The following is a 14,022-nucleotide window of genomic DNA, read 5'->3' as shown; positions in this document are numbered from 1 at the left end:
AGTCTCCGTAAGCCCAGAGATAACAAAGTGATCTTAAAAGACACCCTCGATCGGTTAACGTAACGTAAAGACTGGAAACAGCTAGCCTGGTTCTCTGTAAGGTAACATATTCCAACAGCTAGCAACTTTCAAGCTCACTACTTGGCTAATAAATCACGCATCTTAGACTTACATACGGGCAAATTGTCATTTTTACAATTCTGTTATTATAAGGATAAAACAAAATTAGATATAACCTGATTTAGAGGCACTCTTGGTCAGATTTTTGAGAGAGCCAGGTATAACGTTCTTCCCCGTTTCCAGTCTTTGTGCTATGCTAAGCTAACTCGTGGCTGGCTATAGCTTCTTATACAAGTTACATCTTTAGGAGTGGTATCAAATTTCCCATTGAAATCTCTGCCAGAAAATATGTATATTCCCCGCAATGTCAAACTATTCGTGCAAGCACAATAACAGCGCAACGCTAACCAACATGTCTGACACAGGAGCAGAGGGACAAACAGCCGTGGTTAGGCTACGTTGTGTCTTTGCAGTGGCCCAAACGCCTGGATTGTTGAGGGGTATTGACTCTGAATAATCCTGCTTCCCTCTAAATCCTCATCCTCTGACTTCAAACGCTGTGCAAAGACTTTCAATAGAATCTGGCATCCTCCCAGCTCTCTCTCCGTCAGTCGCTCATTCTTCTTCTTCGCATTCTTTTTCACTCTCTGTCCTCCCCTGGATCAACTGTCCAGCCCCGAATCACAAAGCCAAGCCCAAATTCTGTAGAAATCTCGAGGAGAGGCCCCTGCGATGGCTGGCACACACACTAACACACACACACATATGCACACACTCCTCTTGTAGGAGTGACAACAAAGAAGGCACGGCTGTAGACCTGGTGGACAAAGAGTCTGATAAATGAAAGGTCTCACACAAAGGAGCAGGGAGCAGGTTAGGGAGGATTTGAAGGCCAGCTGTGAGAATCAACCAATGAAATCTTCAGACAAGTCCAACGACCACTCAATGTATTCAGTTTTTCCAAGTATTTACCACAACATTCAATCTTGCAAGGCGCGCAAGTTTGGTTTCTATCTGTGTTTTCATTTAAGTTTAAGGCTTTTTCCATCTTCTGTTTCCTGCACAAACAGGATACACACACTGATTTCATACATTTTATCCATGCCTTAAAAGTATTCTTCCTGGAGGGACTATAGACCATATTCGTGCAGCGGCCATTTTCCTCTGAAGTCAAAATTCAGGAGGGAAAGATTACATTTCATACTGCTGTGTTACAGGATGTAAGACACTACAACAAAGTGAGTCTGACAGATCGTCATCATTTTCACCACTTCCTGATTGATTAGCAACTGAAAATACCATGAACAGTGAACATTTGGAGGGAGAACGGGCTGTATTCCAAACTACACCAACACATTTGATTACCCATTAGCTAACGTTAGCATTCATCCACTTCCTAGCTAACATTATTTTTTTTACTACATCCACGGTGTTTCACTTCCAGGCCTAACTGAATGTGTCCAAGATTTGTGTTGATATTTATGAATAAATGGACTGTCAAATGCTATTGTTAGCCAGGAAGTGGTGGAATGCTAACGTCAGCTGCATATGTGTTGTTTTATGTTGAAATACAGCCTGATGTCCCCCCAAATCCTCTATATCCACTGTCTTTTCAGTTGCTTATAAATCAAAAAAGTGGTGAAAAGGAAACAATTTACCAGATTCACAATGGTTACACAACTTGCAACCTAGAGAGGCAGTAGAACATTTGAGCTTCCCACCGTGCAGTGACATCGGAGCAAAAACGGTGGCCATGTGAATACCAGTCTGCTTAATTGCGTAATACAAAGTATAGTTGAGGCTCAGAGCAATGTCATTAATACTGGGCAAATTGAAATGTAAAGAATCGACATAGTTATTTCACTTCCTCCTCGGGGAGAAATGAATGTGTGAACCAAATCTCACAGCAATCCATCCAAACACTGCAGAGACTTTTCAATCAAAACCACAAATGTGAACCTTATGGTGGCACTGGAGGAAGTGAAGTCAGGGGATCAACAAAGCCATTCATCATCCAGGGGCCATAAATATCATTACAACATTTGGTGCCAACTCATCAAAGTAGATGTTGAGACATTTCACAGGATAAGTGAAACTTCTGAACTGCTGGTGGCGCTGGAGGAAATGTCAGGGGATTGTGAATGTCTCTACTAGATTTCATGCTATAGTTCTAACACGGCTAAAAAAGCTTTAAAAGATCTACAAAAAATGTTGCTAAGATGGTATTTTTGTGGATTACCTCCAGTCTGTTTACAAAGAAAAACTGTTGCTACACTCTTTACGGCAACCAAAAAAAGCAAACCTGATATCTTTGATCTCACACCTCTTATATTGCAGAATCAGGTGGGGTTTTCTTTAAATCATAACCTGTGATATTCTTGACATGATCAAACGAAAAAAGGAGCCTCTCTGTGAGACAGCCTGGAGTTTCTTTAGGGGAATTTAACAGGAGGAATGTTCATTTTCAAGACAAAAGATCCTAAAATGCAGAGTCCTATAAAAAGCTGCATATTTTCCCTGACTGAGGCGAGCAGCCAATTTGTGACCAACATAGAAAGTTTACTGGAAGAGAACACTGTGTTACTGTAGTCAGTGATGCAGCTCTGCTCAGGGCTGGTCGCAGCACAATATCTGTCCTTGGGAAGAAATTACTGTTTTGAACTTGAAATTCTTGGAGAAATGTGGATTGCAAAGGAGCAGTTAGGTAAGTGTGGTGGCTGCTGCAGCACTGCTTTTAGAACAACATTTTTGCACAAAATCCCTTGGAGAGCTGCCCGGTAATCACACTGTGATATTAAAGTCAACACAGAGGAAGTGTGTTTGTGTAACATTCAGACTTCTGATAGAATGATTTATTCTGAATCATTCAAATAAGACAATTCAAATATCTTTTATGTCAGTAAATAGGCCAAAGCTTGCAAAAAGAACCATTTATTTAAAGGAAAAGTGTCAGTTGTTTAGTTAAAACCACTCTGGCTGTTAGGAGCAGCATGACCTTTAGTGAGAGCGGGAATAGAACATTATTCCAACAGGTTTGCAGCCATTTGGCAGAGAAGAAATGTATGAAAGAACATATGCCATGTAAATTTGACAAGGCAGGTAATAACGCAGGGCATGCTCCAAGGCTCACACAAATATGAAATCAATGAACACAGGACTTTGGAAGCTCGCGAAGGACCTTAGGCCTCAGGGAAGTTCAAACCTTGCCTCTATGGGCTTAGACGCAACTTTTCCACACATTACACATGTGCTGGCTTGGCTTGGCTGGACTTGACACGTCAAACCGAGTCAGACATCTGTATCTCCATTACAACAGGGCTACCTGTTTGTCTCTAACTGATGATGTCGATGATGTTGTTGACTGTTGCACTACACCATGGTTGTTAGTAGCGAAGGGCGTCTCACCAAACTCTATTCAAACTGTAAAACAATGCAAACTACTCGTCATCATGGATTTTCAGGCGGTTGTTACCATTTAGCTTAACATCCACTACTTATTGCTTGAAAAAGAGAGCGACGGGATGGTGAACTGGTCTGAGGGGCTCGACTCTGTCTGAAGAAGACCTGCAGCTGCTGCATTTTGGCTCCAACAGTATTTTTGCTCAACCTCACGTGTTGTCTTTTTGTGCATCTAATGTTTTCTTTATGTAGTGTATGTATCTTTATACGGGCCATTCACTGGCAAAAGACACATTTCTATTAATCGCCCGCATTACTGGACCATAATTTTCAATCAAAGAAAACAATATATAACTTAATTCTCCTACTTTCTTGAGCTAAAGAAACCATTTTAAAACATTCTGGATTAGTTAAAAAATGCCTTTAAAGAAACGCAGTTTTCTAAGCTCATGAAAGTTAAATAATTAGGATTCATGGCTTTATTGTGACATAGTATCTGGCATGATCGCAGTGTAACCATAACTGGCCTTCACAAAATTCAATGAATTTCTTCTATGTAGTCAAATTCGTCACAGATAGAACTCCCACTTGTCTCAGTGTCGTAATGCTACTAGATGTAACCCAGAGGTCAGCATATTTAAAGCTGCTGACTGACTGTTTGATGACATCTTTCTTCTCTTTTCTGACTTTTCAATGAAATCAAGAATATTCTTTTATAGGACTCAAACTCAAGTTATTGTGGTTTTGTGGTATGGACGTTTGCCAACCGAGTGCCCACTTTATTGCACTCAGCAGAACCAGAATATACGCACTGAAGTGGAGACTCCTCTGCAAAAACCTTTAAAATATCATACGTCTAATCAGCAGCGATAAAAACAACAAAACTACCCTCCCTTAATGAGACCTCCTTGTGTGGCACAGAGAGAGTTGTTCTAATTTAAGGACTGATTGTGGTCTCCACTCAGTCAAGCAGCGGGGCCACTGCCACTCAACTATGTTCCTTTTTTCAATTCCAAAGCGTAAAAGATGGGCAGTGGATCCTTTAAAAGCGGGTAAACAGAAACACAATTAGCATTTAGGAGTGCAAATAGCAAGTCCCGAGCACAACAGGCTCACTCTCCACTTCAACAAAACCAGCGCACAGTCCTGACCGTTTGATCTTACATTCATCAGCGACCACTTGTGTTCCTGACACAGCAGTAGCTCTCAATTAGAATCAGCGCAAATAAAAGCAAAGGCTGACTAACTGCCTGTCTGCTGGACTCCTGTGTCTCATGTTGACTCAAACTTTTTTTTCTTCCCATGCTAGAAACCAAAATGAGACACTGACTGGAAGGCAGACCACAAGCCGCAGAGTGTTAATGGCCTCGACAGCTTCATGCCGCAGACATGCAAGTTGCAGTAGCATTAAATTTATAACTGCCGGGCTGAACTTGATCATTTAGTGGTCATGTTATATTGGACAAGGCTTTCAAATGAATTATGGTATATGAAAAGGAACACATTTCATGTCTTGCGTTTATTTAACATGTGCATATTTTTGCCTTTGTTTTGAATATTTAGGCTCTGGGTTAGCCCTGAAATGTCCCCATATACAGAACAAGTTCAATTCATATAAAGCAATTGTTTTTAACATTTTCAGAAATATGCTTACTTGCTTTCTTATCAAGAGCTCAAGAGAAGAGAGGAAACACAGCTAGAAGTGGTTAGCTTAGCGTAGCATATTTTAGCTTAGCTTAGTCTAGCATGAAGACTAAACGCAGCGGGTAAACAGCTAGCCTGGCTCTACCCAAAGATTTTTTTTAAAAAACACCTACCAACACAAAACTAATTGCATCTTTAGTGTCAAACTGTCTTATTGCCCCATCAGGATTAAAGCCAACGGGTCCAATAACATTGGGAAAGTACAGAAAAGCCAAACAATTAAATCATTTTATTTCCATTCAAGTTAGCGGAGGGTAAAATCAGAAGTCAGCCCCACAATGCAAATGCTATGCCGAGGATCCAGGTAATTTTACACCCAGGAAGTCAAACTTCTTCGGGCCTCATGAGCTGCGACTGAGCAGCTTTTGAATATTTCGAACACTTCCCTCATTTCCCTCATTAGATCCATGCTTAACTCCCTGTGAAAACACAACCATTGGTTTTTCCATCTGTGTATGGAATAAAACAAATGATATAATGTGTAGATTAGCAAGCATTTAAACTTTTGAGGTTTAGATGTGTGTGTAGATAGATACTATTGACTGTGGACAGAGCCAAGTCAGCTGTTTCCTGCCTCTTGCTATGCTACAATGGGTACTTACCGTATTCAAATGGGAACTCTGCAGACTTTCAACCAGCTTTATAGCACTACAATTCTTGGTAGTTTACACAAAACAAGGCAAACAAGCCAAAGGGAATACCATAGGCCTTTTACTCTGTTTTCTCTGGTACTGTTGCACCAACAGCCTGGATTTACGCACGTGCCAACACTCCAGCGGTGAAATACTCACCAGAAAGATATGACAGTTGTTAAACTTCTCATGTTACTCCAAGAAAGTTTATTTCACATATGACAAACTTTTCTTTTGAGGGGTTGGAAGCCCAAATCCTCAAATATTCTCATATATTTTCATATAGGTTCAGCAGGTCAGTGACTGGTTGACACACCGGCAGGGACAAAATTCTGGAGAAAAAAAAAACCTTCTTACATCACAAAAGGAAGGACAGGTTGTGTTGTTTACAGAAGTTTGAGTATCCGTCGGTTCTGCTGTCAGCACGAGGCAATACACGGCTTTCCAAACAGCACCTGGAATCAAACCTTTCCCCAAAGGGGGGTGGTATTGCTTTGATCTGGTGATGTCAGACCGTTTTGCTCTGATTTGAACAGCCCTCCTCCGATACTCTCTCAGGCATCTTACCAGCTGATTCATAGTGAGTTGTGTTTCTCAGTTTTATTTGACTCCAGCCTCGGGGGGCGCTGGGATTGCTTCGGCTTGTTGCCATGGATGTAAGACAAACCTGTGCGGGATGAAAAAAGATCTCCCCTGGAGCCCCGCTCAGCGGGCTGCATATTTGTGCACCGTGTGGACGACGTGCAGGAACCTCACAACCGGTGAATGAAAACATGCAATCCTGAAAGACTTACTGACAGACCAGGAGCAAGAGGGGAGGGGGGTAAAAAAAACTGATGCATATGAAAACTCAAAGGCCGTCTGCTTGACAGTATGCCATCTACTCAGCCTTTATTCTTACTATTTTTTCCACCCCAGTTGCCCAGCTATCTTTTTGGCTGTGAAATGACTTGAAAGGCCGCGGTCAGGTTCGCTTCAGGACGAGATATTAAAACGTCGCGGCACATTTTAAAGAAGAAAAGAGAAAGATGTAATGAACCATTACTGCGGGAGGAGCCGCGCTTTGAAGTTCTACTCATAATTAACAGCTTTAGCGCATGTTTTTGCTGAATTGTGTTACTCATTATGTTAAAGGACTCTGAGCTTTTTTCTACATAAAAGATGCCCTTGAAGATTTTTTTCCTTTCTAACTGTGGCCCATTACCAGCACAAAGTCCCAGAGGAAAACGCATTTTAAATAGCATTTTATTGGTTGGTGTTATTTCTCTGTGTCTCCTGAGTGTTTATCCATCTACATTCCTCTAATTTCTTCATCCCCTCCTCCCTTCAGCCGCATCACATAAAGATGCCTAATTGAGGGCTTTGCACAAAACAAATGACCACATTAGCCTGCCCCCTTTTAACTCGTCCTTCTTCCTGCCTGTGGTTGTAATGCATTATACACTCTGCTTGTTCTCTGTTGTCTCTCAAATTACAGTGCAGGCTGCCAATCACTTGGAGACTAAAACTAAAGAGACTTGTTTTTCTGCGCAACCCCAACCCACCCACCTCCCTTCTGTTTTCTTCTTGTGCTCCAGAGAAGTGTTTACGATGAAGCAGAACAGTGATACTCCCGCTTTAAATTGCATTTCAGTCTGGAGACGAGCCGTAAAGTTGTTGGCCCCCGTCTCCATTCCATTATCATCTGAAAACACCCAAAACAAAACTCACAGTCACACAAGATGAATAACAAACAATTCACTCATATTAATTAAGCATCATTGAACACTGCCTAGATAGGAGAGACGGATTAAATGCTTGACTTGTGTTTCTTTTATGTCTGCACATGAACAGCAAAATAGCTTTTTTTCCACTCTGTTAAGATCTAAGAAGCTGCCAGACATTTCTGTCCCTCCATGCTTCCCATACATATGGTGCCACAGTGTGTTTTCTCTGTGTGACAAAGGCTCTTAAAACCTCTGCGGCCAAGTAGAACAATGCCACGTGGGTGGCTCTGTGTGTGTGAGTGTGTGAGTGTGAGTGTGTGTGTGTGTGTGTGTGTGTGTGCATCGTAGACTGTGAGCCAAAAAGTCTGCCTCAACATTTGAACAAATATCATCTTTCATCAACACAGATTCACTTCGATAGCAAAGCAAACCATATTGAACATGTGGAGATGATTTACGTTTGTGTGTTTTGTATTTCTCATGTGTAATTTAATCCAATTTATGATTAATGTAAACAACTCTTTATCAACTATGTTGAATTGAATATATATCTGATCAAGCCAATTACTATCAACTGAAGACTTGTTTGGATTACAGCCAAATGATTTAGTCAATTAAGTTGTTGTTGTTTTTTTTATTTTACCACTAATAGCGAGTACATGTAGGTCATTTATCAGACACTTTTGTCCAAATCAACTTACAGTAATTCATACATGCATTCATACACTGATGGCGGTGGCTGCCATTAAAGGTGCCGTTTGGAGTTCAGTATCTTGCCCAAGACACTTCAACATGCAGCCCAGAGGAATCGAACCAGCGACTTCCCAATAACAAGACCCTGGCTCTATCCCTGAGCCACAGCCGCCCGCGTACCAGTGAGTCCCTGTTCCGTCTGAATTATGGACACAAACGAGGACCCGCATGCATGGATTTGACATGCTAGTCCCCTGACCGACAATGGGTGGCAGCATCGAGACAACAAACAAAGAAATGCTCCAACAAAATTCAGCGAAGAAGAAGCAAACATGGATTTAAGCAACTCTGCTTTGCAAATGTTTGTAGGCGACCCAATTACAAGAATATTAGCGTTTCTATATGTAGCAACCTTACGTCTGTTTAGGTTAAATTTTCTGTTCCTCTCTTGTTCCCTCTTGCGTGCGCTCTGCTTAGGTTTAGGGGCAAAAAACACTTTATGGCTTTGCTTAAATTACCTGCTCTGGTCGCCACAATCACGGATGGAGTTGGTCAAACCTTCTGTGAGACAAAGCCTGTTTTTTGGAAATTTGAATTTCCTTTAAAATATCCACTGGTGTAACTGGAACAGCGGTTGTCTTTATAGCAGCCGTGTTGGCTGTAATACTGCACTAAAAGAAGGGCACCTTTAAACAATTAGTTACCATCACACTGAAGGCAACATTTTTTATTATCAAACACGTAATCTTCAAGCAATAATACCAAGAATGCTGTTAACTCTGGTTCAAGGTTCTCAAAGTTTTGGACTGTGTGTTGAACTAAACAAGCAATCTGAATATGCCAACTCGGGCTTCGGTAAATGGTAACAGTGTTTTTCCCTATAGCCGTTTTTTTGTATTTATTTTTTTAATCAAGAAATGATCAGCAGATTATTCAGTGATGAAAATAATAAGTAGCTGCGTCTGGACTCTTATTAAATCAATCACAAAAACACCTTGGGAACATGATATAATGACTTAAGAAATGCAATATTCAGAGCAGTCATTCTACTGCTGTGACTCCAATATGAGACTTAAATTGCTGAGCGTCTGTTGCCACTTGTATTATACAGCCTGGATGTTGGACGCAGCTGCCAATGTTTGTTGACTGATGAGAGTCGATGTTGACAGGGAACTCTGTTTGGTTTGGCAAGAGTGCACACTGGCTGCCATTCCACACGTGAAACCATGTTAGCGCTGCTCATTTCTTTTGAGGACACCAGCTCCTGCAGCTTTTTCTGACTTGACCTGTGTGAACTAACCTACCATCTGCAAGACTGTTACGAGACGTTTAAGGCATAAAAAGTAAAAACACACTCTTGGACATTTAAGGTTGGATGCATATTAAAGCCCCTGTACAGACTTTTCATTTAGTGTTGATTTTGGCGGCCCCGCTGGACGAAAGCGGTGGTGTTTTGCCGGAATGAAGACTGCATTTCCCATGAGCCCTAGCGCCTACTGTCGTGAAGACGTTTGTCTGGCCGGCGCATGTAGATTTGTTTTGGAAACGTCGGAGAGAAGACTGGACTTGCTTTGAAAACTTTTTTTTTTAGCAGCTATCTGCAGCGTGCATATGGATGAGGTAATGTGTCTGTTTGTATTTCTATGTAATCTTATATGCCGCCGGTGAAACAAAGTAATGTTAAAACTTGTATCTAAGTTCTGTCTATGTAATTGGATCATGCCTTTGACCTGGACAAATGAGAATTTACACAGACATACATCTAAGTTCGTAACAGTAAGCCTACAAAAACTGCAGTAGCATTGCCAACATAATACGTTACGTTGTAAGCTAACTGTATTACCGTGATGTCTGTGACATAGGCTAAACATGCAAAGACACAGACACTATTGTCACTGTGTGTAATGCTGCTGTTGCACTGCAATTTCCCCGCTATATATATTACCCACAGTGCTACAGAGCTAGCGTTACAGTCACACTGATTGTGATGGATGTTTTGTTCTAAGTAAGAAACTGAATCATTTATAATGACAGAGGATATTACCGATGCATCGTTGCAGGTCGGCTGGGCTGATACACACAGCTGAAATGGATGCGTGATCTAAGACGTTTGTTGTCGTTTTTACGAGTGTAGTATCTAGAGCAAATCTAGTGGTAACGTTAGCCAGCTTTGTTGTGACAACATAAATTCATGTATTGCTGTAAACTACGTCCCGCAATACATTTCTTAAATGAAATACTATTTACAAACCTGTCTAGGAGGAATCGGGCGAATTATGGATCCGACCCTCCCTTCAAGCCCCGCAACTCTCTCCATCTCTGGAAGGAATCGCCAATGTTTATCCGTGTTTAGCCCTAGCTCGACCGGATTCCCTCTTGGCCTTTCGTTGGTCTTCGGTTCGAATTATTTTTATTTTAATTGTCTCATTATCAGCCATGACAAAAGTTTTAGCTCAGTTAGCACTGGCTAGCGTAGCAACAAAACAGATATGCTGAATGTCGTCAGTTCCGGTCTGACTGCCGTAAATCGTTTCGTCAGTGGTCCGACCCGACCAAGGCCTTTCAGAGGTAGCTATAGAATTAGACTACTTAGAAAAAGCGTATCTTCACACTGATGGGCTCATTTGCTGTTGTAGGTAACAGAGACACATCAGCAGAAACCAGAGACTTTTATATATCCAGTTAAAAACTCCGTACAGGGGCTTTAAAGGATGAAACTGGTTTTATTCTGTCTATTCTCTTTCTACTGTCAAAAACAACACAACCAATATTGAATTGATCCTATTAAAAAAGCATTGTGTGTGTAGCCAAAGCCCGACTTAGCTTCTCTTCAGTGCCATGGTCCTCATTGTTGTCCAACAGTATTTAAAAAAAACACACCAGTGAGCCACATTGCTGCCTTCGGCAACATGTTGCTTTATTTGAGTCAATCCCACACGCACTGTAAACTGCTTCTGTAAATACTTACTAAAGCAATAAATGTGTATACCGGTAAATCCACTGCTGCAAATAGTCCCCCATCGAAACAACTCCTGACGAACATTTGCTAAAAACTAAACCAAATCATTTTGGGAAAAATACTCTAAAATCAACAACTACAAACTTGTGACATATTTTTAAAGATTTACACCTTCAGTTTGGGGCTGAGTGCCACAGACAGGCTTTTGAGCCTTAATGTGCCCCCAAAGGCCTAAAGCCCTGAGCCCTTACTGACTCTGTCGATGTCACATGGTGTTTGAGTGAAAAAAGTCAGCAAGGGGCTGAAATGGTTTCATAAGACTGGGACGGTACTTTGTGATATTTCACCTCACCTTGTAGGTTTTAGGCATTTTATTTGCCGTTTTAAAATACATAGCCTTACAATAAATATACTTTTAAAAAACTTGAAGCACTCATGTACACAAATAATAACATGTTGAAGATTCAGGGAAAAGTTCCACAATGTTTCAAAAGCTTATCAGTTTAATGTTGTTTAATAAACTGAGTGATTTAGGTAGACAGTCAGTTTGAGACAAAATGTCAGATCCTAGGTAGAAATTTTAAGATGGCGAGTAAAGAATCACTCTCATATAGAGTAATGAAAGCAACCAGATTATCTTGTTGTTTTGGGGATACGCTGCTACCCCTTTGTAGCCCTGTGTTTAATGTTAAAATGCTATGAACTGTGGGTAATTCCCCTAAGAATCTTACAAAAAGTGTCCATAAAGAGCCCAAAATATCTACCCTAAACCCTCACGGACATCCCAGGAATGCATCTCAAAGTCTTTGAGTCTCTGAGTGCGCACATTGAAAGATGAACATTCAGAGCCTGACCCAAATGGCTGGCTGTTATTAGCTCATAATAGATATATCACCGTCTGCTTATATGTTGCCTGATATTTCTTTGAGATTATACTGCATACTGTTTTGTTCATATTATAGGATTTGACAACAAGAAATAAATATTTTGTTAAAATGCTAGTCTTAGCCTTTAAAAAAGCTTCATGACTGCAATTTTGTCCCAAATTAACAACGTTTCAGAGGCGGCTTGCTTCATAAACATTGTCATAAATGGTGAGTATTTTAGCTGAACTTCAGAGCCTGAGTAGACACATCAAACATCTGACGACAAAAAAACTGGCATTGCCCCTGCAAACCGCAGCTGAAAGACTGTGATCACACGAGACTCTCCTATAAATCATTTGAGTTTAGGAGGAGGATAACAGCACGTCTTTAAACTTAGAGACGTTGTTAAAGTGAATTGGCCTAATCATATGTCTGCACATTGAAGTCATAAGCTCTGTATTTGTTGCCCACCCATTTGAGCAGTCATATGACAGCTATCAGCCGGAGTGGGAGAGACATCCCACTGTGTTGGCAGGGAGAGCTCACAGGCAGAGGCAAGCGGCTGCCTGTAAGTCAACTGTCAGTCACTGCTGAGTGAGAAGATGGAAAACAATGAGAGAAAGAGGTTAAAGACAGCCTGTTTACGATGGGATAACGGCGTTCCAGTACACTGAAGATGATGATTTAGTTTCTTATCAGGATACAGTACAGCAGGACACCTTGCGGAGGAAGAGAAGCTATTAGTAAAAGCCCCAGCATACATCCCTGTCAGACGTTCACCCTGCAGACAGCCTCCTCCCGAATCTCCTACAGGAACAGCCAGCCTATCTAATCTCAAGATCAGTGTGTAGCGGTAGATCTGGAAGGAGGACAGACTCCGCTCTGTTTTCTCTGATGTGGAGTCTCACTGCGCACACACACACACACACACACACACACACACACACATACACACGCTGACTCATCCAGTGTTTTCACAGCACCCACTCAAACCCAAACTCCTAATGTATCCTACTAGAAAGTACACACATGCAATTATCCACATAAATATTTGCGCTCTCATCTGAGCACGCGTCCATGAAGTTCAGCCTTCGCAGCAGAGATGACGTCACGCTCTTACCTTGGAAAGCGGCCACATTACGCGAGATGAGATACTTGAGGCTGGAGCTGGACGTCTGGAGGAGGTTCTGGATGTCCCTCCGAGCCGCCACCTGGTACCTCTCCTCCATCTTCTTGGTGCAGCACGTCAGGTTCTTGGACACGCACACCTGGAGGTCCGAACCTGAGAGTCACCGAGATCATATGTTAGGATTTTAAAAACGTATGGACAGAAGAGGCGCGGATTTCAAATGAGACAGAAGTAAGAAGCAGGGTGGCTCAGTGTTAAGAGGACCATTTCATTTCAAGTCACAGAGATAAGCGTTTCTCTGGAAAATAAATACCTGGCAATGTTGGAATAACCCAGATGGTCTTTTAATAACAATTAGCTCTGTCCTGAATTCCCCGAATCCTCAAAGACTCCTCTAACCATCTGGGTGGCTAAAGTAATGACCGCATTTCCTAATCCAGTTAGCCAGAAATGACGCGTCAAGAGAAAAATTAATGCATGACATTGTTAGAAAAAACTAAATATTATAAAGTGACATTATATGGTCAGATTCAACTTATAATACATGTTTGGTTCCCCTTGTTGAGACATATATCATCTACAGCATCTTTTAGGATCAGTAAACTGGGAAATGATCTGAAAATGGCTTCAGATTAGGCATGTAGTTAAAAGACCCGTGTTCTTCAGACATCACCAGGTAGGCTATTTATCTTTCAGAGAAAGGAATGCTTACCTCTGTGACTCAAACACAATGCTAAACTGGGGCTCAGGATTTGCTCCACTTGACTTCCACACATTCCAAAGACATACAAGTCAGGTGGATTTGACACCCTAAACTGCCCGGAGGCATGAATAAATGAGTGCGTCTAACCACGTTCCGCATTATCTGTGTGAT

The 14,022-nt window shown here is 41.5% G+C and overlaps 1 protein-coding gene across 1 annotated transcript in view; it reads right to left on the bottom strand.

Moving 5' to 3' along the window:
• gpc5a (glypican 5a) overlaps positions 1 to 14,022 on the bottom strand; it is a 147,995-nt gene that overhangs the window by 128,878 nt on the left and 5,095 nt on the right. Inside the window, exon 2 of the mRNA XM_030415584.1 lies at positions 13,140 to 13,301. Coding sequence (XP_030271444.1) covers positions 13,140 to 13,301 — 162 coding nt within the window. The remainder of the gene's footprint in view (positions 1 to 13,139; positions 13,302 to 14,022) is intronic.

This window comes from Sparus aurata, chromosome 4 (genome assembly GCF_900880675.1).
Source record: "Sparus aurata chromosome 4, fSpaAur1.1, whole genome shotgun sequence".
NCBI classification, from domain to species: Eukaryota; Metazoa; Chordata; class Actinopteri; order Spariformes; family Sparidae; genus Sparus; species Sparus aurata.
The sequence above is the reverse complement of the archived record's forward strand: the minus strand, read 5'-3'. Positions and strand labels throughout refer to the sequence as shown.